Source organism: Pseudophryne corroboree, chromosome 3 (genome assembly GCF_028390025.1).
Source record: "Pseudophryne corroboree isolate aPseCor3 chromosome 3, aPseCor3.hap2, whole genome shotgun sequence".
In the NCBI taxonomy this organism is placed as follows: domain Eukaryota; kingdom Metazoa; phylum Chordata; class Amphibia; order Anura; family Myobatrachidae; genus Pseudophryne; species Pseudophryne corroboree.
This window is the reverse complement of record NC_086446.1, coordinates 678,643,952-678,668,354: the sequence shown is the minus strand read 5'-3', so window position 1 is coordinate 678,668,354 and position 24,403 is coordinate 678,643,952. Positions and strand designations below refer to the sequence as shown.

General features: G+C 49.1%; 1 protein-coding gene across 3 annotated transcripts in view; it reads right to left on the bottom strand.

Annotated features, from left to right (window-relative positions):
* The window catches only part of SUFU (SUFU negative regulator of hedgehog signaling), a 186,876-nt gene that overhangs the window by 6,014 nt on the left and 156,459 nt on the right, over positions 1-24,403 (bottom strand). For all 3 annotated transcript variants that reach the window (XM_063961924.1, XM_063961923.1, XM_063961922.1), the window contains exons 8-9: positions 12,512-12,623; positions 387-521 (exon numbers count right to left, since the gene is read on the bottom strand). In XM_063961924.1, the coding sequence (XP_063817994.1) occupies positions 387-521; positions 12,512-12,623 (247 nt within the window). The remainder of the gene's footprint in view (positions 1-386; positions 522-12,511; positions 12,624-24,403) is intronic.

Here is a 24,403-nt window from a genome sequence, read left to right as displayed (position 1 = left end):
TGGACAACAGAACAGTGGAGCAGGGCTTGTGTGTGGACAAGGAGAAGGGAAAGAGTTTGCCCTAGAAAAAAAAGCAGGGGAAATCAAAAGGAAGGTTACAATTATAATGGAGGATGGGGAATATTTACTAGCATCTTCCTATTTGGCCCCAGGGCTATAATATTTTGGTGACATAGGGGTAGATGTACTAAGCCTTGAAGAGAGAAAAGCTACCTATCAAACAGCTCCTATCATTTTTTAAACACAGTCTGTGTAACATGACAGTTAGGAGCTGATTGACTGCTGCTTTAGCTCTCTCCACGGCTTAGTACATCTCCCACTAAAGTCGCTTTGAAGACAGCTACTCATGGGTCTTTCATACATATTCAATCTGGCATGCAACTCACCTTAAACAAAGTGGAATGAGTGCTCCAGACTCCTGGTTGAACTTGAGATGGACGCTTTCTAGTTGCCGCGTGCGTATTAACTCATGAGGAATTATGGCTGCAGAACTTTCACTTTCCAAGCTATCTTTACGGCTCCTTAGAAAAGAGAGCGATGTTACTCTGAAACATACTTCTACTATAAGATCAAGCTGCAAAACTACATACACACAGCCGCAATGCCATCTGCCACATTCACATACACGCGGTACTGAGCAACGGCAGATCTCCAGGCACAGAGTATCTTTAGGGAAACAGCATTTCTTTTAGCCGAGTTCTAATCTGCCATCTATTCATAGTGCAAAATAGTGCAAAAAAACTAAACTCTAAAAGCATATGGACCCAAATAATTAATGAGCATAAGAGAAAAAGGAGAGGACCATCCAAAATTCACCAACTGGAGAACCAAGCAAATCCCAGTGAATGAGTCAACAAGTAACAGGTCTACATCCTTCCAACAGGAACTTATACAGCCCCCCTGGCATCCCTTCCTCCTGGGCTGCACTAGGGGAAAGTAGATGGCGGTTTGTAGATGCTATAACATCAGCTGTGAGTATCAGTGGCATAACCCTGACTCTTCTTGATGTCTGTGTTCATAGGAGGTGATTTACAAATTACAAAAACAAGATTTGAAGAAACAAATAATAAGATTTTACTTACCGATAAATCTATTTCTCGTAGTCCGTAGTGGATGCTGGGGACTCCGTCAGGACCATGGGGATTAGCGGCTCCGCAGGAGACAGGGCACAAAAATAAAGCTTTAGGATCAGGTGGTGTGCACTGGCTCCTCCCCCTATGACCCTCCTCCAAGCCTCAGTTAGGATACTGTGCCCGGACGAGCGTACACAATAAGGAAGGATTTTGAATCCCGGGTAAGACTCAAACCAGCCACACCAATCACACCGTACAACTTGTGATCTGAACCCAGTTAACAGTATGACAAACGTAGGAGCCTCTGAACAGACGGCTCACAACAATAACAACCCGATTTTTTTGTAACAATAACTATGTACAAGTATTGCAGACAATCCGCACTTGGGATGGGCGCCCAGCATCCACTACGGACTACGAGAAATAGATTTAATCGGTAAGTAAAATCTTATTTTCTCTGACGTCCTAGTGGATGCTGGGGACTCCGTCAGGACCATGGGGATTATACCAAAGCTCCCAAACGGGCGGGAGAGTGCGGATGACTCTGCAGCACCGAATGAGAGAACTCCAGGTCCTCTTTAGCCAGGGTATCAAATTTGTAGAATTTTACAAACGTGTTCTCCCCCGACCACGTAGCTGCTCGGCAGAGTTGTAATGCCGAGACCCCTCGGGCAGCCGCCCAGGATGAGCCCACCTTCCTTGTGGAATGGGCCTTGACAGATTTAGGCTGTGGCAGGCCTGCCACAGAATGTGCAAGTTGAATTGTGCTACAAATCCAACGAGCAATCGTCTGCTTAGAAGCAGGAGCACCCAGCTTGTTGGGTGCATACAGTATAAACAGCGAGTCAGATTTCCTGACTCCAGCCGTCCTTGAAATATATATTTTCAATGCCCTGACAACGTCCAGCAACTTGGAATCCTCCAAATCGTTAGTAGCCGCAGGCACCACAATAGGCTGGTTCAGGTGAAACGCTGACACCACCTTAGGCAGAAAATGAGGACGCGTCCGCAGTTCTGCCCTGTCCGAATGGAAAATCAGATATGGGCTTTTATACGATAAAGCCGCCAATTCTGACACTCTCCTGGCTGAAGCCAGGGCCAGTAGCATGGTTACTTTCCATGTAAGATATTTCAAATCCACCGATTTGAGTGGCTCAAACCAATGGGATTTGAGAAAATCCAAAACTACATTAAGGTCCCACGGAGCCACTGGGGGCACAACCGGGGGCTGTATATGTAGTACTCCTTTTACAAAAGTCTGGACTTCAGGAACTGAAGCCAATTATTTCTGGAAGAAAATCGACAGGGCCGAAATTTGAACCTTAATGGACCCCAATTTGAGGCCCATAGACAATCCTGTTTGCAGGAAATGTAGGAATCGACCCAATTGAAATTCCTCCGTGGGGGCCTTCCTGGCCTCACACCACGCAACATATTTTCTCCAAATGCGGTGATAATGTTGTGCAGTCACCTTCTTCCTGGCTTTTACCAGTGTAGGAATGACCTCTTCCGGAATGCCTTTTTCCCTTAGAATTCGGCGTTCAACCGCCATGCCGTCAAACGCAGCCGCGGTAAGTCTTGGAATAGACACGGTCCCTGCTGAAGCAGGTCCCGTCTCAGAGGTAGAGGCCACGGATCTTCCGTGAGCATCTCCTGAAGTTCCGGGTACCAAGTTCTTCTTGGCCAATCCGGAGCCACGAGTATCGTTCTTACTCCCCTTTGCCGTATAATTCTCAGTATTTTTGGTATGAGAGGCAGAGGAGGAAACACATACACTGACTGGAACACCCACGGTGTTACCAGAGCGTCCACAGCTATTGCCTGAGGGTCTCTTGACCTGGCGCAATACCTGTCCAGTTTTTTGTTGAGGCGAGACGCCATCATGTCCACCTTTGGTTTTTCCCAACGGTTCACAATCATGTGGAAAACTTCTGGATGAAGTCCCCACTCTCCCGGGTGTAGATCGTGTCTGCTGAGGAAGTCTGCTTCCCAGTTGTCCACTCCCGGAATGAACACTGCTGACAGTGCTATCACATGATCTTCCGCCCAGCGAAGAATCCTTGCAGCTTCTGCCATTGCTCTCCTGCTTCTTGTGCCGCCCTGTCTGTTTACGTGGGCGACTGCCGTGATGTTGTCCGACTGGATCAACACCGGCTGACCCTGAAGCAGGGGTTTTGCCAGGCTTAGAGCATTGTAAATCGCTCTTAGCTCCAGTATATTTATGTGAAGAGACATCTCCAGGCTTGACCATACTCCCTGGAAGTTTCTTCCCTGTGTGACCGCTCCCCAGCCTCTCAGACTGGCATCCGTGGTCACCAGGACCCAGTCCTGTATGCCGAATCTGCGGCCCTCTAACAGATGAGCACTTTGCAACCACCACAGAAGAGACACTCTTGTCCGTGGCGATAAGGTTATCCGCTGATGCATCTGCAGATGTGATCCGGACCATTTGTCCAGCAGATCCCACTGAAAAGTTCTTGCGTGGAATCTGCCGAATGGAATCGCTTCGTAAGAAGCCACCATCTTTCCCAGGACTCTTGTGCATTGATGCACAGACACTTTCCCTGGTTTTAGGAGGTTCCTGACAAGTTCGGATAACTCCCTGGCTTTCTCCTCCGGAAGAAACACCTTTTTCTGAACCGTGTCCAGAATCATTCCCAGGAACAGCAGACGTGTCGTCGGGGTCAATTGAGATTTTGGAAAATTCAGAATCCACCCGTGCTGTTGCAGCACTACTTGGGTTAGTGCTACTACGTCCCCCAGCTGTTCCCTGGACCTTGCCCTTATCAGGAGATCGTCCAAGTAAGGGATAATTAATACGCCTTTTCTTCGCAGAAGAAACATCATTTCGGCCATTACCTTGGTAAAGACCCGAGGTGCCGTGGACAATCCAAACGGCAGCGTCTGAAACTGATAATGACAGTTTTGCACCACGAACCTGAGGTACCCTTGATGTGAAGGGCAAATTGGGACATGCAGGTAAGCATCCTTTATGTCCAGGGACACCACAAAGTCCCCTTCTTCCAGATTCGCTATCACTGCTCTGAGTGACTCCATCTTGAACTTGAATTTTTGTATGTACAGGTTCAAAGATTTCAGATTTAGAATAGGTCTTACCGAGCCGTCCGGCTTCGGTACCACAAATAGTGTGGAATAATACCCCTTTCCCTGTTGTAGGAGGGGTACCTTGACTATCACCTGCTGAGAATACAGCTTGTGAATGGCTTCCAATACCGTCGCCCTGTCTGAGGGAGACGTTGGCAGAGCAGACTTTAGGAACCGGCGAGGGGGAGACTTCTCGAATTCTAACCTGTAACCCTGAGATACTATCTGCAGGATCCAGGGGTCCACCTGTGAGTGAGCCCACTGTGCGCTGAAATTCTTGAGTCGACCCCCCACCGCCCCTGAGTCCGCTTGTAAAGCCCCAACGTCATGCTGAGGGCTTTGCAGAAGCCGGGGGGGCTTCTGCTCCTGGGAAGAAGCTGCTTGGTGCACTCTCTTACCCTTTCCTTTGCCTCGGGGCAAATATGACTGTCCTTTCGCCCGCTTGTTCCTATAGGAACGAAAGGACTGCGGCTGAAAAGACGGTGTCTTTTTCTGTTGGGAGGGGACCTGAGGTAAAAAGGTGGATTTCCCGGCTGTTGCCGTGGCCACCAAATCCGATAGACCGACCCCAAATAATTCCTCCCCCTTATACGGCAATACTTCCATATGCCGTTTGGAATCCGCATCACCTGACCATTGTCGCGTCCATAAACTTCTTCTGGCAGATATGGACATCGCACTTACTCTCGATGCCAGAGTGCAAATATCCCTCTGAGCATCTCGCATATAAAGAAAAGCATCCTTTAATTGCTCTAAAGTCAATAAAATACTGTCCCTATCTAGGGTATCAATATTTTCAGTCAGGGAATCCGACCAAACCACCCCAGCACTGCACATCCATGCAGAGGCGATGGCTGGTCGCAGTATAACACCAGTATGAGTGTATATACTTTTCAGGGTAGTTTCCAGCCTCCTATCCGCTGGATCCTTGAGGGCGGCCGTTTCAGGAGACGGTAACGCCACTTGTTTAGATAAGCGTGTGAGCGCCTTATCCACCCTAGGGGGTGTTTCCCAGCGCGCCCTAACCTCTGGCGGGAAAGGATATAATGCCAATAACTTCTTTGAAATTAGCAGTTTTCTATCGGGGTTAACCCACGCTCCATCACACACTTCATTCAATTCGTCTGATTCAGGAAAAACTACAGGTAGTTTTTTCAGACCCCACATAATACCCCTTTTTGTGGTACATGCAGTATCAGAGATATGCAAAGCCTCCTTCATTGCCGTGATCATATAACGTGTGGCCCTACTGGAAAATACGTTTGTTTCTTCACCGTCGACACTAGATTCGGTGTCCGTGTCTGGGTCTGTGTCGACCGACTGAGGTAAAGGGCGTTTTACAGCCCCTGACGGTGTCTGAGACGCCTGTACAGGTACTAACTGGTTTGCCGGCCGTCTCATGTCGTCAACTGATTTTTGTAATGTGCTGACATTATCACGTAATTCCATAAACAAAGCCATCCATTCCGGTGTCGACTCCCTAGGGGGTGACATCACCATTACCGGCAATTGCTCCGCCTCCACACCAACATCGTCCTCATACATGTCGACACACACGTACCGACACACAGGGAATGCTCTTATCGAAGACAGGACCCCACTAGCCCTTTGGGGAGACAGAGGGAGAGTTTGCCAGCACACACCCAAGCGCTATAAATATATAGGAACAACCCTATAGAAGTGTTGTCTCCCTTATAGCAGCTTAATATATATCAAAAAACGCCAAAAAAATGCCCCCCCCCTCTCTGTTTTACCCTGTTTCTGTAGTGCAGTGCAGGGGAGAGTCCTGGGAGCCTTCCTCGCAGCGGAGCTGAGCAGGAAAATGGCGCTGTGTGCTGAGGAGATAGGCCCCGCCCCCTATTTCGGCGGGCTCTTCTCCGGAGTTTGTGAGACCTGGCAGGGGTTAAATACATCCATATAGCCCCAGGGGCTATATGTGATGTATTTTTTAGCCAGAACAAGGTATTCTCATTGCTGCCCAGGGCGCCCCCTGCAGCGCCCTGCACCCTCCGTGACCGTTGGTGTGAAGTGTGTGACAACAATGGCGCACAGCTGCAGTGCTGTGCGCTACCTCATGAAGACTGAAAAGTCTTCTGCCGCCGGTTTCTGGACCTCTTCACTTTTCGGCATCTGCAAGGGGGTCGGCGGCGCGGCTCCGGGACCGGACTCCATGGCTGGGCCTGTGTTCGATCCCTCTGGAGCTAATGGTGTCCAGTAGCCTAAGAAGCCAATCCATCCTGCACGCAGGTGAGTTCACTTCTTCTCCCCTAAGTCCCTCGTTGCAGTGAGCCTGTTGCCAGCAGGACTCACTGTAAAATAAAAAAACCTAAAAACTTTTTCTAAGCAGCTCTTTAGGAGAGCCACCTAGATTGCACCCTGCTCGGACGGGCACAAAAACCTAACTGAGGCTTGGAGGAGGGTCATAGGGGGAGGAGCCAGTGCACACCACCTGATCCTAAAGCTTTATTTTTGTGCCCCGTCTCCTGCGGAGACGCTAATCCCCATGGTCCTGACGGAGTCCCCAGCATCCACTAGGACGTCAGAGAAAAGAGGTTTACGGAGAAGCAGAAAATGGGCAGAGGTAAGGCGCTGGGCACCGTGTGGTCATTCCTTACACATATAACTATTTTTGCAAAACATTTCAGTGTGAGCAGCAATACAACTGGAACAAGAAAAAGGGGCAGATTAGTCTAGTTGTACAGAAGGGTCAACCACTAGTTCCATTTTGCGCCAACTCCGTGTCGGTAACCTTTTTCTAGATTTTCAGTGGTACACAGCTGCTGAGGGGCATTTTGTGGCATTCCATTGTGATATCAAAATATAATGACTAATGCATGACACATTTTTGCTAGTCAGTTCTCCCTCGCCTATCCCTTTTCATTGCCAAGTCACAGTATACAGGTTACTGGTCTTGACTACCAGTTACAGTTTTATTACAAGAGCTGTTCCAGCTGGAAAAAACTCTAGCATTGATGAGGCTCAATTGCTCTGCCACTGACACACTGAAATGAAGGGGGAAAAAACGCCTCCTGTCACAAGGGAACAAAGGTGTTCTGAAGATCCCGTATCTCCTCCTAGTTGCAATGTGCTGCACCTGACAGCACCAGTGCTGCACCTGACAGCACCAGTGCTGCACCTGGACCGCAATGTGCTGCACCTGGACCGCAATGTGCTGCACCTGGACCGCAATGTGCTGCACCTGGACCGAAATGTGCCGCATCAGGACCGCAATGTGCTGCACCAGACCGCACCAGGACCGCAATGTGCTGCACCTGACAGCACCAGGCCCGCAATGTGCTGCACCTGACAGCACCAGGCCCGCAATGTGCTGCACCTGACAGCACCAGGCCCGCAATGTGCTGCACCTGACAGCACCAGGCCCACAATGTGCTGCACCTGACAGCACCAGGACTGCAATGTGCTGCACCTGACAGCACCAGGACTGCAATGTGCTGCACCTGACAGCACCAGTACCGCAATGTGCTGCATCTGACAGCACCAGTACCGCAATGTACTGCAATGAATTGCTACTGCTCTGCACAATTTAGATTTGGCAGGAAGTCTCTGAATAAGAATCCTAGTGGTAATTCAGAGTTGATCACAGCAGTACAGTTGGGCAAAACCATGTGCACTGCAGGGGGGGGGGCTGATATAACATGTGCAGGAAGAGTTAGATTTGGGTGGGATATTTTGTTTCTGTGCAGGTTAAATACTGGCTGCTTTATTTTTACAATGCAATTTAGATTTCAGTTTGAACACACCCCACCCAAATCTAACTCTCTCTGCATGTTATATCTGCCACTTCTGCAGTGCACATGGGGGGGTCATTCCGACACGATCGCACGCTGCAGTTGTTCGCAGGGCAGCGACTGGGTCGGAACTGCGCATGCGTTGCCGCATGCCAGACGGCCAAAGGCCGTCGTTATCTAGCGATCACCTCTGCCTGATTGACAGGCAGAGGCAGTCGCTGGGTGGGAGGGGGGCGGCATGGCGGCCGCTGTGCGATACTTTTGTACTTGTGCAGGGGGGGGGGGGGGATGTTGCGGACTGGCATGCGGGGCGGACTAGCCCTGTGCTGGGGTCCCCCCGCATGTCTGGGAAGACGATCGTAGCGGTGCTAAATTTAGCACAGCTACGATCAACTCGGAATGACCCCCCATGTGCACTGCAGGTGTAGCAGATGTAACATGTGCAGAGAGAGTTAGATTTGGGTGGGGTGTGTTCAAACTGAAATCTAAATTGCAGTGTACAAATAAAGCAGCCAGTATTTACCCTGCACAGAAAATAGGATTTTGGTACTTACCAGGTAAATCCTTTTCTTTGAATCCATAGGGGGCACTGGAGTACTCTTGGGATATGGACGGTTTCTGTAGGAACAAGGCACTGAATATTAAAATTTAGAACTCTCCTCCCCTCCATATCCCAGAGTACCTCAGTGTTTTTTACTGAGCCGAACAGGAGCGATAGAGAGGTTGACAATGGAGAATTACATATAACAGAACGGACAACAATAAAGTTGACACATAACGTGACTGACAACTAAACAGTTGGCACAATAACCGATAGAACTTGAAACTTGAACCAGTCGGTGAGAATGTGTTACCATACGATTCCCTGAACTTACCGCAAACTAGGTAAAACTGCTCTGGGTGGGCGTCCAGTGCCCCCTATGGATTCAAAGAAAAGGATTTACCTGGTAAGTACCAAAATCCTATTTTCTTTTTCATCCACTAGGGGTCACTGGAGTACTCTTGGGACGTACCAAAGCTTCCCCCGTGGGCGGGAGAGCAGTTTGGCACCTGTAACACTAGGCGGCCAAAGCTAGATGCTGATGCCGCAAACGTATCAAACTTGTAAAAGCTGGCCAACCCATCTTGGCAGCATCATACAGAACAAACAACGTATCCGTCTTACGAACTGTAGGCGTTCGGGACACAAATGCGTAATGCGCGTACCACATCCAAGGTTCCAGAATTTCCTGTCAACACAGGAACTACTATTGGTTGATTGATGTGAAAGGATGACACTACCTTTGGTAGGAAAGCGGGATTCGTCCGAAGATCCGCTCTGTCATCCTGAAACACCAAATACGGTGGCTTGCATGACAAGGCACCCAAATCGGAAATACGCCTTGCTGAAGCCAAGGCTAGTAGGAAAATTGTTTTCCAAGTGAGAAACTTAATATCCACTCGGTGTAAGGGTTCAAAATATGAAGACTGTAAGAAATCTAAAAACAGATTCAAGTCCCATGGCGCTGTAGGTGGAATGAATGGAGGCTGTACTCTGAGGACACCTTGCAGAAAAGTGTGTACAGACGGCAATAGAGCCAATCGTCTTTGAAAGTAAATTGACAAAGCAGATACCTGCACCTTTAGTGTAGATAAACGCAGTCCTCCATCTAACCCCGTCTGTAGAAATAACAAAAGACGGGATAACTTGAAGGATGATGTCGGAAACTTCCGATCCTCACACCAACCTATATAGGCTCGCCAAATTCTGTAATAATGAGCTGCCGTAACTGGCTTCCTAGCACGTAACATGGTTGGTATAACCGATTCTGGAATGCCCTCTCTCCTTAAGAGAGCAGTCTCAACAGCCACCCCGTCAAACGCAGCTGCGCTAAATCGGGGTAAAGGAACAGACCCTGTTGTAACAGGTCCGGACGAAGTGGGAGCGGTCAAGGCTCGTCTGCGAGTAGTCCTCGGAGATCCGAGAACCAAGCTCTCCGAGGCCAATGAGGCGCCACTAGTATGACTGTGACGGACTCTCTTTTGATCCGTTTTAGCAACAGAGGGAGCAGCGGAAACGGTGGAAACAGGTACACGAGGCTGTACGGCCACGCGACGGTGAGGGCATCCACCGCCACTGCCTTTGGATCTCGCGTTCTGGACACATACTGGGGCGTTTGGTGATTGTGGCGAGATGCCATCAGGTCCACTTGAGGGTAACCCCACCTCTGGGCCAACATGTGAAACACTTCTGGATGTAATGCCCATTCTCCTGGATGAAAATCCCGACGGCTGAGATAATCCGCCTCCCAGTTGTCCACTCCCGGAATGAACACTGCTGACAACATCACTTGGTGACGCTCGGCCCAATTGAGGATTCGAGCTACTTCTCGCATTGCCATGCGGCTTCTGCTTCCTCCTTGTTTGTTGATGTATGCGACCGCCGTCGCATTGTCCGACTGCACCTGGACAGGCTGAGACCGAAGAATGTGCACTGCTTGTCGTAGCGCATTGTAAATTGCCCGGAGTTCCAGGGCATTTATAGACAGCAATCTTTCGTGAGCCGCCCAGAGACCCTGGAGCTGACAATTTTGAACTACAGCTCCCCAACCTCTGAGACTCGCGTCAGTCGTTTGAATTATCCAATTCCAGGCGCCGAACCTTTTCCCTGCGGTCAGATTGTGTACATTGAGCCACCAGAGTAGAGATACCCTGGCCCGTGGCGACAACCTCACTCTGTGGTGAATCTGCAGATGCGAGCCCGACCACTGTGCGAGCACATCCAGTTGAAAAGGAAGTGAGTGAAGTCTCCCGAACTGAAGCGCTTCGAAAGCCGCCACCATTGTGCCTAAGAGGCGAATGCACAAATGTACAGAGACTGTGCGTGGCTTGAGCACCAATCGAACCAGATGACGAATGATCTGTACTTCCTGTTCTGGTAGGTAAATTCTTTGATTTACCGTATCGAGAATCATACCTAGGAATTGCAGTCGTTGAGACGGAATCAGATGTGATTTCTTGAAGTTGACAATCCAACCGTGCTGAACTAGGACATCGTATGTTAGCAACGCATGTTGGAGGAGCATCTGTTGAGACGGAGCTTTGATGAGCAGATCATCCAAGTACGGAACTATTATCACTCCCAGGGATCTGAGATGAGCTATCATCACATACATCACTTTGGTGAATACCCGAGGCGCTGACGAGAGGCCAAACGGTAGAGCCTGAAACTGGTAATGGTTCTGCCGGATTGCAAACCGCAAGAACCTCTGATGAGGTGGCCAAATCGGAAGGTGTAAATACGCATCTTTGAGATCCAGCGCAATCATGAATTCCTGTGGCTCTAAACCTGCAATTACCGACCGCAGAGATTCCATCTTGAATCTGTAGTAAGTGACGTACTGATTGAGGCTCTTTAAGTTCAATATTGGCCTGACCGAGCAATCCGGCTTTGGTACCACAAACAGACTGGAATAATAACCCTGCCCCTGTTGGTGTACAGGGACCGGAATCAAAACTGCTGACTCCAGCAGAGACTGAATGGCAAGTTGCAGAACCGCCCGTTTGTCGTCCGACACAGGCAGTCCTGTCGTGAAAAACCGCAGTGGCGGGAGACAGTCGAACTCTATTTTGTAACCTTTGAGCACTAAATTGCGGATCCACCCATCTGTGGACGTCTGGAACCACGCCAAATGGAACATCTGCAGGCGTGCTCCCACAACTGGAGATCCAAGATGGGCTGGGAGTCCGTCATGCCACTGGCTTGTCGGTGACCTTAGCGTCTTGACGACTGGCGTTGGTTTGTTGGAAACCACGCCCTCGACCTCGTCTACCGGCCGTGGTCGAAAGGGCTGAGGCCGAAAGGATTTGAACGCCGAGCCAGAGTATTTCCGCCTAGGCGCCGTTGGAGGCAATGGTAAGAAAACAGACTTACCACCCGTGGCCTCAGCAATCCATTTGTCCAATTCAGGACCAAACAACTTTTCGCCACCGTAAGGTAACGCCTATTCAAAGTGGTGTGGTTAAGCTCCACACAAGCCCTGTTGCTACGAGAAGCACAGAAAAAACACTGAGGTACTCTGGGATATGGAGGGGAGGAGAGTTCTAAATTTTAATATTCAGTGCCTTGTTCCTACGGAAACCGTCCATATCCCAAGAGTACTCCAGTGGCCCCTATTGGATGAAAAAGAAACAATATAACCCACCCAAATCTAACTCTCTCTGTATATGTTATATCTGCCACATCTGCAGTGCATATGGTTTTGCCCAACTGCAAAAAATTTGCTGCTACGATCAACTCTGAATTAAGCCCACTGTTAGAGCAAATCGCAGATTTGCCAGTAGAAATAAACAAAAGTCTTGGCCAAAACACAATTAAAATAATTTCTGAGGATTTATACACTTTAACATACAATAAAACTGCATCTGGATAACATGAAAAAAAACGAAAAGAAAACCCATCTTGGTTTATTGTAGTCTTGCAGGAGCGACTTTATGGTAAAACAACAAAAACATCATCCAGTCTGAGTTTAGGACAGGGCGCTACCATGAATTCTGGCACTGAAGGTCATTTTTATTCCCTCTTACATTAACAAGCCTACTTACGGCACTCGGTCGTGGTTCATGCCGTTCTGACGCTGTGTACTAATTGGAGGTAGGATTGGTTTACTGTTTATTTCTAGGCCTCTTCGTAAAGCCTCTCTGATTTGCTCTGTATCTGTAATAACACAGAAAAACAACCAATTTACAAAAATGTCCAAACTGTTCTACAAGTTTAGTATAGAGAATACATCAACATAACTGTTTCCAACACATTAACAGGAAAGCAAATATTCCTGGTTGTGGCAGTTAGAGCAGTGCATCAGGTACACAGAATGGGCTTGACAGAATTCAACGCAATCTGAACAGCGCCAGGGAGGTCCCAGAACTATTCAATTGCCCCCTTTGCGCCCTGCACTTAGTCGGGAAAGCCGGTTACCATACCTTAAACCGGGTCTTTAGTCGCAGTAACAAGCATTCTCCGACTTAAGTGCCTGCCACCGCTGCGCCTCTCTAAAGGCAGAAAACGAGATTTATGGTAAGAACTTACCTTAGTTAAATCTCTTTCTGCGAGGTACACTGGGCTCCCCAAGGATAGACATTGGGGTGTAGAGTAGGATCTTGATCCGAGGCACCAACAGGCTCAAAGCTTTGACTGTTCCCAGAAAGCACAGCGCCGCCTCCTCTATAACCCCACCTCCCTGCACAGGAGCTCAGTTTTTAGTTAACCAGCCCAATGCAGTAGCAGGAAAAGAGACTACAACAGTTAGTAGCCACATACACCACACTCTCACGACAAGAGAAGTGTCAGCGGCTAATGCCATACCAACTCAAAGAAGCTAAGTGCGTCAGGGTGGGCGCCTTGTGGAGCCCAGTGTACCTCTCAGAAAGAGATTTAACAAATGTACGTTCTTACCATAAATCTCGTTTTCTGCTGCGGAGTACACTGGGCTCCACAAGGATAGACAATGGGGATGTCCTAAAGCAGTTCCTTATGGGAGGGGACGCACTGTAGCGGGCACAAGAACCCAGCGTCCAAAGGAAGCATCCTGGGAAGCGGCAGTATCGAAGGCATAGAACCTTATGAACGTGTTCACTGAGGAACACGTAGCCGCCTTGCACAATTGTTCAAGGGTCGCACCACGGCGGGCCGCCCAAGAAGGTCCAACAGACCGAGTAGAATGGGCCGTAATGTGAGCAGGAGCTGACAGACCAGCCTTCACATAAGCATGTGCAATCACCATTCTAATCCATCTGGCCAGGGTCTGCTTGTGAGCAGGCCAGCCACGTTTGTGAAATCCAAACAGTACAAAGAGAGAATCAGATTTCCTAATAGAAGCAGTTCTCTTCACATAGATACGGAGAGCCCGTACCACATCCAAAGACCTCTCTTTGGGAGACAGATCAGGAGAAACAAGTGCCGGAACCACAATCTCCTGGTTAAGGTGGAACGAGGAAACCACCTTAGGTAAATATCCGGGACGAGTCGTAAGAACCGCCCGGTCACGGTGAAATATCAGATATGGGGAACTACAGGACAAGGCACCCAAATCTGACACTCTTCTAGCTGAAGCAATAGCCAGCAGAAACACCACCTTAAGGGAAAGCCACTTAAGATCAGCTGAACCAAGAGGTTCAAACGGAGACTCTTGTAACGCCTCCAAAACCACAGACAAGTCTCAAGGAGCCACAGGCGGTACATAGGGAGGTTGGATACGCAACACACCCTGAGTAAAGGTATGCACACACCAGGTAAGGTCGCACTTTTTCTCTGAAACCACACCGACAAGGCAAAAATATGAACCTTGAGGGAGGCCAGACGCAGGCCTAAGTCCAGGCCCTGCTGAAGAAAAGCCAACAACTTGGCCGTACTAAACTTGGAAGCGTCATAATTGTTAGATGCGCACCTAAGTAAGAATGCCAGACCCTATAGTAAATCCGAGCAGAAGCCGGTTTCCGGGCCCGCAACATAGTTTGAATGACCGCCTCAGAAAACCCTTTAGCCCTTGAGACGGAAGCTTCAAGAGCCACGCCGTCAAAGACAGCCGGGCTAGGTTCTGGTAGACACAGGGGCCCTTAACGAGGAGGTCTGGGCGTTGTGGAAGTAGAATTGGACGCTCTGACGATAGGCCTTGCAGGTCTGAGAACCAGTGCCGTCTGGGCCATGCTGGAACTATGAGAAGCAGATTTCCTTTTTCTTGCTTGAACTTCCGAATTACCCTGGGCAGGAGTGACACCGGAGGGAACACGTACGGCAGCTGAAACCTCCACGGCACAGCCAGCGCATCCACGAATGCTGCTTGAAGATCACTTGTACTTGCTCCGCAGGCCGGAACCTTGTGATTGTGTCGAGACGCCATCAGATCTACGTCTGGAAGGCCCCACCTTTTCACTAGGAGTTGAAACACTTCTGGATGGCGGCCCCACTTCCCAATTCAGGACTCCCGGAATGAAGATTGCCGATATGGCCGGTAGATGGCATTCCGCCCAATGTAGAATCCATGAGACTTCCTTCATTGCCAAACGGCTTTGAGTGCTGCCTTGATGATTTATGTAAGCCACTGTGGTGGCGTTGTCCGACTGCACCTGAACAGGACGGTTCTGAATTAAATGCTGGGCTAGGTTCAATGCATTGAAGACCGCCCGCAATTCCAGAATGTTGATTGAGAGGAGGGACTCCTCCTTGATCCACCGACCCTGAAGGGAGTGTTGCTCCAGCACCGCGCCCCAACCTCTTAGACTGGCATCTGTCGTCAACAGGACCCAGTTGGATATCCAGAAGGGACGGCCCCTGCACAATTGTTGGTCCTGGAGCCACCAGAGCAGCGACAGACGGACCTCTGGAGTCAATAAGATCATTTGAGACCTGATCCGGTGAGGCAGGCCGTCCCACTTGGCTAGAATCAACCTCTGGAGGGGGAGAGAATGGAATTGAGCATACTCCACCATGTCGAATGCTGACACCATGAGGCCCAGCACCTGCATCGCCGAATGTATCGACACTTGCGAACGAGAAAGGAAGCAACGAATCCTGTCCTGAAGCTTCAGGACTTTCTCCTGACACAAGAACCACCTCTGGTTGTGAGTGTCCAATAGAGCTCCCAGATGCACCATGCTCTGAGCAGGGACTAGGGAGGATTTCTTCCAGTTTATGAGCCACCCGTGGGCTTGTAGAAACCGGACCGTCATATCTAGATGACGTAGGAAAAGTTATGGGGAATTTGCCAGGATTAACAAGTCGTCCAGATACGGCAGCATCCTGACCCCTTGACGGCGGAGTACCACCGTCATGACTTTGGTGAAGACTCGCGAAGCCGTTGTTAAACCAAAAAGGTAACGCCCGAAACTGGTAATGGAGGTTGCCAATAGCAAACCTCAGGTATTGCTGATGTGACGCTGCTATAGGAATATGCAGTTAAGCATCCTGTATATCCAGGGAGACCATGTAGTCCCCAGGGTCCAAAGCCAGAACTATAGAGCGAAGGGTTTCCATACGGAACTTGGAAACCTTCACAAACCTGTTCAATGCCTTGAGGTTGAGAATGGGGCGGGAGGACCCATTTGGTTTCGGGACTAGAAACAGCGGAGAATAGTACCCTCGGCCCCTCTGCGCAAGAGGCACCTGTACTACGACTCCTGTATCCAGGAGGGTCTGTACCACCGAATGTAGAGTGTTTGCCTTTGTCTGGTCCAACGGGACGTCTGTCCGGCAAAATCGACGAGGGGTCGGTTTTTGAAGGCTATGGCGTAACCTTGAGTGACGACTTCCCGTACCAAGGCATCTGAAGTGGTCTTCAACCATTCCTGGGTATACCCTAGAAGTCGGCCCCCCACCCTGGGATCCCCCAGGGGGAGGCCCGCCCCGTCATGCGGCAGGCTTATCGGCCTTGGAAGCTGGCTGACGGGCTGCCCAGGCTCTTTTGGGCTTTGGCTTACCAGGTTAGGAAGTGCGGGCCTGCTTGTTGTACGCCTGACCTTTTGCTTTACCTGAAGGACGAAAAGGGGCGAAAGGACGTACCTTTAGCCTTCGACACAGAAGGAGCGGTACTTGGCAGACAGGCAGTTTTGGCAGTAGCCAAGTCAGCCACTATCTTATTTAAGTCCTCCCCAAACAGAATATCTCCCTTGAAAGGGAGTACCTCCAGGGTTTTTCTAGAATCCAGATCCACAGACTAGGATCTCAGCCACAATATTCGGCGAGCCAGGACTGACGTAGTAGAGGCCTTGGCTGCTAGGATACCGGCATCAGAGGCCGCCTCTTTAATATAGCGAGAAGCTGTGACATTATATGACAAGCATTGTCTAGCATGGTCAGAAGAGATTTCAGCTTCTAACTCGAATGCCCATGCTTCAATAGCCTCTGCAGCCCATGATGCTGCAATAGTGGGCCTTTGTGCAGTACCCATGAGGGTGTAAATCGCTTTCAGACAACCCTCCACACGTTTATCCGTAGGCTCTTTTAGAGACGTGACGGTAGTGACAGGTAGAGCTGAGGAAACCACCATCCTAGCCACATGTGAGTCTACTGGAGGAGGCGTTTCCCAATTCTTAGACCGCTCTGGTGCGAGTGGATAGCGAGCCATCATCTTCTTTTGAGGCACAATCTTCGTACCTGGGTTTTCCCAGGGTTCCTGACGTATATCCACTAGGTGGTCAGAGTGAGGTAAAACTTGTTTAATCACCTTCTGACGCTTGAACCTATCTGGTTTCTTAGGAGGGACGGATGTCTCTCGGGATCATCCGTAATAAGTAGAATTAACTTAATAGCCTCCATAAGATCAGGAACATCCACATGTGAACTACCCTCCCCATCAGCAGTATCTGAGTCAGAACCTGTGGGGTCAGTGTAAGTGCCGTCTTCATTAGACGAGGTGTCAGTAACACAAGTGGATTGTTAGGAGACCAGAGCTCGCTTAGAGGACCCCTTGGACTTAGGCGAGCGATGGTCAGACGTTTTAGTAGTCATGGACTGGTTCAACTTCAATTGAGCAGATAAATCGTCCGCCCACGGCGTTAGCTGCAGGGATCACATACGGTTGTACCGGCATAGGGGGTCCCATAGGGGGTGTTAGTTTATTAACTAGCGTATGTAGAAGCGTGGAAAAAGCGGCCCACGGTGGGTCATTATGTACCTCCGTTGCCACAGTCCCACTGGGGGGCAAGGAGCCCCCAGAACCAGAGCCCACAGCTGCTATATTCTCCTCATAGGGATCTGTGCCTTCAGCAACACCGGCAGTGTCTTCAGCCCCAGAACCGTAACCCTCAGAAGCAGACATGATATAACTTGCAGTATCAGGTAACACAGTACAATTGGCAGCAGCACAATACCTCTTACCCAAAACCCTGCGCAGTGCAGTCAGCACTAGCAGAGATAAAGGAGATATATGGTGACTAAATCACAGAGAAAAAATAAGATTTTACTCACCGGTAAATCTATTTCTCGTAGTCCGTAGTGGATGCTGGGGACTCCGTAAGGACCATGGGGATAGACGGGCTCCGCAGGAGACTGGGCACTCTAAGAAAGATTTAGTACTACTGGTGTGCACTGGCTCCTCCCTCTATGCCCCTCCTCCAGACCTCAGTTAAGGAAACTGTGCCCGGAAGAGCTGACATTACAAGGAAAGGATTTTGGAACCCAGGGTAAGACTCATACCAGCCACACCAATCACACCGTATAACTTGTGATAAACTTACCCAGTTAACAGTATGAACAAACAACAGAGCATCAACCAATGGATGCCAACATAAAATAACCCTTTATTAAGCAATAACTATATACACGTATTGCAGAAAGTCCGCACTTGGGACGGGCGCCCAGCATCCACTACGGACTACGAGAAATAGATTTACCGGTGAGTAAAATCTTATTTTCTCTAACGTCCTAGTGGATGCTGGGGACTCCGTAAGGACCATGGGGATTATACCAAAGCTCCCAAACGGGCGGGAGAGTGCGGATGACTCTGCAGCACTGAATGGCAAACACAAGGTCCTCCTCAGCCAGGGTATCAAACTTGTAGAATTTTGCAAAGGTGTTTGAACCCGACCAAGTAGCAGCTCGGCAAAGCTGTAATGCCGAGACCCCTCGGGCAGCCGCCCAAGAAGAGCCCACCTTCCTTGTGGAATGGGCTTTCACTGATTTTGGATGCGGCAATCCAGCCGCAGAATGAGCCTGCTGAATCGTGTTACAGATCCAGCGAGCAATAGTTTGCTTTGAAGCAGGAGCACCCAGCTTGTTGGATGCATACAGGATAAACAGCGAGTCAGTCTTCCTGACTCCAGCCGTTCTGGTTACCTAAATCTTCAAAGCCCGGACTACGTCAAACAGCTTGGAATCCTCCAAGTCACAAGTAGCCGCAGGCACCACAATAGGTTGGTTCAAATGAAAAGATGACACCACCTTTGGCAGAAATTGCTGACGAGTCCGCAATTCTGCCCTGTCCATATGGAAAACCAGATAGGGGCTTTTACATGACAAAGCCGCCAATTCTGACACACGCCTAGCCGAAGCTAAGGCCAACAGCATGACCACTTTCCACGTGAGATACTTTAGCTCCACAGTCTTAAGTGGCTCAAACCAGTGGGATTTCAGGAAACCCAACACCACGTTAAGATCCCCAGGTGCCACCGGTGGCACAAAAGGGGGCTGAATATGCAGCACTCCCTTAACAAACGTCTGAATCTCAGGCAGTGAAGCCAGTTCTTTTTGAAAGAAAATGAATAGGGCCGAAATCTGGACCTTTATGGACCCTAATTTTAGGCCCATAGTCACTCCTGACTGTAGGAAGTGCAGGAATCGACCCAGCTGGAATTCCTCTGTAGGGGCCTTCCTGGCCTCACACCAAGCAACATATTTTCGCCATATACGGTGATAGTGCTTTGCTGTCACGTCCTTCCTAGCCTTTATCAGCGTAGGAATAACTTCATCCGGAATGCCTTTTTCCGCTAGGATCCGGCGTTCAACCGCCATGCCGTCAAACGCAGCAGCGGTAAGTCTTGAAACAGACAGGGCCCTTGTTGCAACAGGTCCTGTCTGAGAGGCAGAGGCCATGGGTCCTCTGTGAGCATTTCTTGCAGTTCCGGGTACCAAGTCCTTCTTGGCCAATCCGTAACAATGAGTATTGTTCTCACTCCTCTTTTTCTTACAATTCTCAGCACCCTTGGTATGAGAGGGAGAGGAGGAAACACATAGACCGACTGGAACACCAACGGTGTTACTAGTGCGTCCACAGCTATCGCCTGAGGGTCCCTTGACCTGGTGCAATACCTTTTTAGCTTTTTGTTGAGGCGGGACGCCATCATGTCCACCTGTGGCAGTTCCCATCGATTTGCAATCTGCGTGAAGACTTCCTGATGAAGTCCCCACTCTCCTGGGTGGAGGTCGTGCCTGCTGAGGAAGTCTGCTTCCCAGTTGTCCACTCCCGGAATGAACACTGCTGACAGTGTGCTTACGTGATTCTCCGCCGAGCAAAGAATTCTGGTGGCTTCTACCATCGCCACCCTGCTCCTTGTGCCGCCTTGGCGGTTTACATGAGCCACTGCGGTCTGACTGGATCAGAACCGGTTGGTCGCGAAGCAGGGTCTCCGCTTGACTTAGGGCGTTGTATATGGCCCTTAGTTCCAGGATATTGATGTGAAGGCAAGTCTCCTGCCTTGACCACAGCCCTTGGAAATTTCTTCCCTGTGTGACTGCCCCCCACCCTCGGAGGCTTGCATCCGTGGTCACCAGGACCCAGTCCTGAATGCCGAATCTGCGACCTTCGAGAAGGTGAGCACTCTGCAGTCACCACAGGAGAGACACCCTGGCTCTGGGGGATAGGGTGATTAACCGATGCATCCGAAGATGTGATCCGGACCACTTGTCCAGTAAGTCCCATTGGAAGGTCCTCCTATGGAACCTGCCGAAGGGAATGGCCTCAAATGATGCCACCCTCCTTCCCAGGACTCGAGTGCAGTGATGCACTGACACCTGTTTTGGTTTTAATAGATTCCTGACCAGTGTCACGAGCTTCTGAGCTCTCTCTATCGGGAGATAAACCCTTTTCTGGTCTGTGTCTAGGAGCATGCCTAGGAGAGGCAGATGAGCTGTAAGAACCAACTGCGACTTTGGAATATATAGAATCCAGCCGTGTTGCCGTTTCACTTCCAGAGAAAGTGATACACTGTTCAGCAACTGCTCTCTTGATCTCGCTTTTATGAGGAGATCGTCCAAGTACGTGATAATAGTGACACCTTGCTTCCGCAGGAGCACCATCATTTCCGCCATTACCTTGGTGAATATTCTCAAGGCCGTGGAGAGACCAAACGGCAACGTCTGAAATTGGTAATGACCATCCCGTACTGCAATTCTGAGGTACGCCTGATGAGGTGGATAAATGGGGACATGAAGGTATGCATCCTTTATGTCCCGAGTCACCATAAAATCTCCCCCTTTCAGGCTTGCAATAACCGCTCTTAGCGATTCCATCTTGAACTTGAACCCTTTCAGGTATATGTTCAGGGATTTTAAATTCAATATGGGTCCGACCGAACCGTCTGGTTTCGGGACTACAACATGGTCGAATAATAACCCCCTCCTTGTTGAAGGAGGGGAACCTTGACCACCACCTGTTGAAGATACAATTTATGAATTGCAGTTAACACGGTTTCCCTCTCGTGGGGGGAAGCCGGCAGGGCCGTCGGTGAGGGGGCATCTTCTCAAAGTCCAGCTTGTATCCCTGAGACACAATATCTATTGCCCAGGGATCTAACAGGGAATGAACCCACTTGTGGCTGAACTGACGAAGGCGTGCCCCCACCGGGCCTAGCTCCATCTTGCGGTGGATTTTTGTAGAGGCCGGGGAGGACTTCTGTTCCTGGGAACTAGCTGTGTTGTGCAGCTTCTTTCCTGTGCCCCCGCCTCTGGCAAGAAAGGACGCACCTCGGACTTTCTTGTTTCTTTATTCGAAAGGCTGCATTTGATAATGTCGTGCTTTCCTAGGCTGTGCAGGAATATAAGGCAAAATATCAGAATTACCAGCTATAGCTGTGGAGACCAGGTCCGAGAACCCTTCTCCACACAATCCTCAGCCTTCCATATGCCTCTTAAGTCGGCATCATCTGTCCATTGCATATTCTACAGGACACGTCAAGCAGAAATCAACATAGCTTTGACTCTAGGACCCAGTATACTCATGTCTCTTTGGGCATGTTTTATATATATATATATATATATATATATATATATATATATATATATATATATATCTCTATCACTTAAGACAGCATCTTTAATATATATATATCTCTATATATATATATATATATATATATACATAGATATATGTATATATATATATATATATATATATATATATATACATACTAGGGTCTCAATCTCTGCTGATAAGGTACCGGTCCACGCTGCCACAGCGCTATAAACCCATGCCGACACAATCGCCGGTCTGAGTAGTATACTAGAATGTGCACGCTATCTGCCGGATCCCTGAAAATAGCTAGTGCTACCTTCTGTGCAAACAGGACACCCTAGGGGAAGATTCCCAACACATCCTGGCCCTAGTGGGGAAAGGATACTGCCTGAGAATTTTTTGTGGGAAGCTGCAGTCTCTTGTCTGGAGATTCCCGCTCTTTTTCCTCATGAGAGGAGGGAAATTTACCTCAGCTTTCTTCCCCTTAACATGTGTACCCTTGTGTCAGGGACAAATGAGTCATCAGTGATATGCAAATCATCTTTTATTACAATAGTCATATATTGAATACCTTTCCGCCATATTGGCTGTAACTTTGCATTATCGTAGTCGACACTGGAGTCAAACTCTGTGTCGATATCAGTGTTAATTATTTTGGATAGTGAGCATTGTGAGACTCTGAAGGTCTCTGTGACACAGGGACAGACATGGGTAGATTTCCTGTCTGTTCTCTAATCTTTTGTGCAATAAATTCACCTCAGCACTTACACATATCCAAACAGGTGTCGGCGTTGTCGACGGAGACACCCTCTCACACACATTTGCTCTATCTCCTCCTTAGGGGAGCCTTTTACCTCAGACATGTCGACACACACGTACCGACACCACACACACAGGGGATGCTCTATTTGAAGACAGTTCCCCCACAAGGCCCTTTGGGGAGAGAGAGAGAGAGAGAGAGAGAGAGTATGCCAGCACACACCCCAGCGCTATATGACCCAGGAATCACACAGTAACTTAGTGTTAACCCAGTAGCTGCTGTATATATTGTTTTTACACCAAATTTATGTGCCCCCCCTCTCTTTTTCACCCTCTCTATCGTGCAGGGGAGAGCCTGGGGAGCTTCCTCTCAGTGGAGCTGTGGAGAGAAAATGGCGCTGGTGAGTGCCGAGGAAGAAGGCCCCGCCCCCTCAGCGGCGGGCTTCTCCCGCGATTTTGTGTAAAATTAATGGCGGGGGCTCATGCATATAACAGTGTCCAACTGTAAATATGCTGCTTTTGCCAGGAGGTACTTAATTGCTGCCCAGGGCACCCCCCCCCTGCGCCCTGCACCCTACAGTGACCGAAGTGTGTGGGAGCAATGGCGCACAGCTGCAGTGCTGTGCGCTACCTCATGTGAAGACAGGAGTCTTCTGCCGACGATTTCGATGTCTTCTTGCTTCTGTCTTCTGGCTCTGCGAGGGGGACGGCGGCGCGGCTCCGGGAACGGACGACCAAGGTTAAGATCCTGTGTTCGAACCCTCTGGAGCTAATGGTGTCCAGTAGGCTAAGAAGCGCAACCTAGCCGCAGATAGTAGGTTTGCTTCTCTCCCCTCAGTCCCTCGTAGCAGAGAGTCTGTTGCCAGCAGAAGCTCTCTGAAAATAAATACTTTCTTATTAGCAAGCTCAGGAGAGCCTACTAAAAGCACCCAGCTCTGGCCGGGCACAGATTCTAACTGAGGTCTGGAGGAGGAGCATAGAGGGAGAAGCCAGTGCACACCAGTAGTACTAAATCTTTCTTAGAGTGCCCAGTCTCCTGCGGAGCCCGTCTTTCCCCATGGTCCTTACGGAGTCCCCAGCATCCACTATGACGTTAGAGAAATACGTATTAAAGTATATCTTTGTGAAAATCCTATATCAATATAAAACCTGACGCACCAAGCCCCCTCAGGTTACAGAATATAGGGATAGCAAGTTGAGTGAAAGACACGAAATGGACACCACTCAGCTAGCTAATGCACAAACAGATAGTCACAGTTTGTACAATGCAGAGGTTATTACTAACAATAATACTGCACTGGACTAGCTTATATATATATATATATATATATATATATACATATATATATATATATATATATATATATATATATATATATATATGTAGTCAATAGATATAACACGGCACAGTAAGAACTGGATGTATATCACAGGGTAATTGTACTAGAAAACCCTGACTAAATGCACTCTCTTAACTAGCAACTAGCCGCACTCTTAAAAGAAAGATTAGGTACTATATCTGGTGTGCACTGGCTCCTCCCTCTATGCCCCTCCTCCAGACCTCAGTTAGGAAAACTGTGCCCGGAAGAGCTGACATTACTAGGAAAGGATTTGGAATCCAGGGTAAGACTCATACCAGCCACACCAATCACACCGTACAACTCGTGATAACTATACCCAGTTAACAGTATGAACAATAACTGAGCCTCTCTCAACAGATGGCTCATACAATAACCCTTTAGTTAAGCAATAACTATATACATGTATTGCAGAGAGTCCGCACTTGGAACGGGCTCCCAGCATCCACTACGGACTACAAGAAATAGAATTACCGGTGAGTAAATTCTTATTTTCTCTGACGTCCTAGTGGATGCTGGGTACTCCGTAAGGACCATGGGGATTATACCAAAGCTCCCAAACGGGCGGGAGAGTGCGGATGACTCTGCAGCACCGAATGAGCAAACTCAAGGTCCTCCTCAGCCAGGGTATCAAACTTGTAGAATTTTGCAAAAGT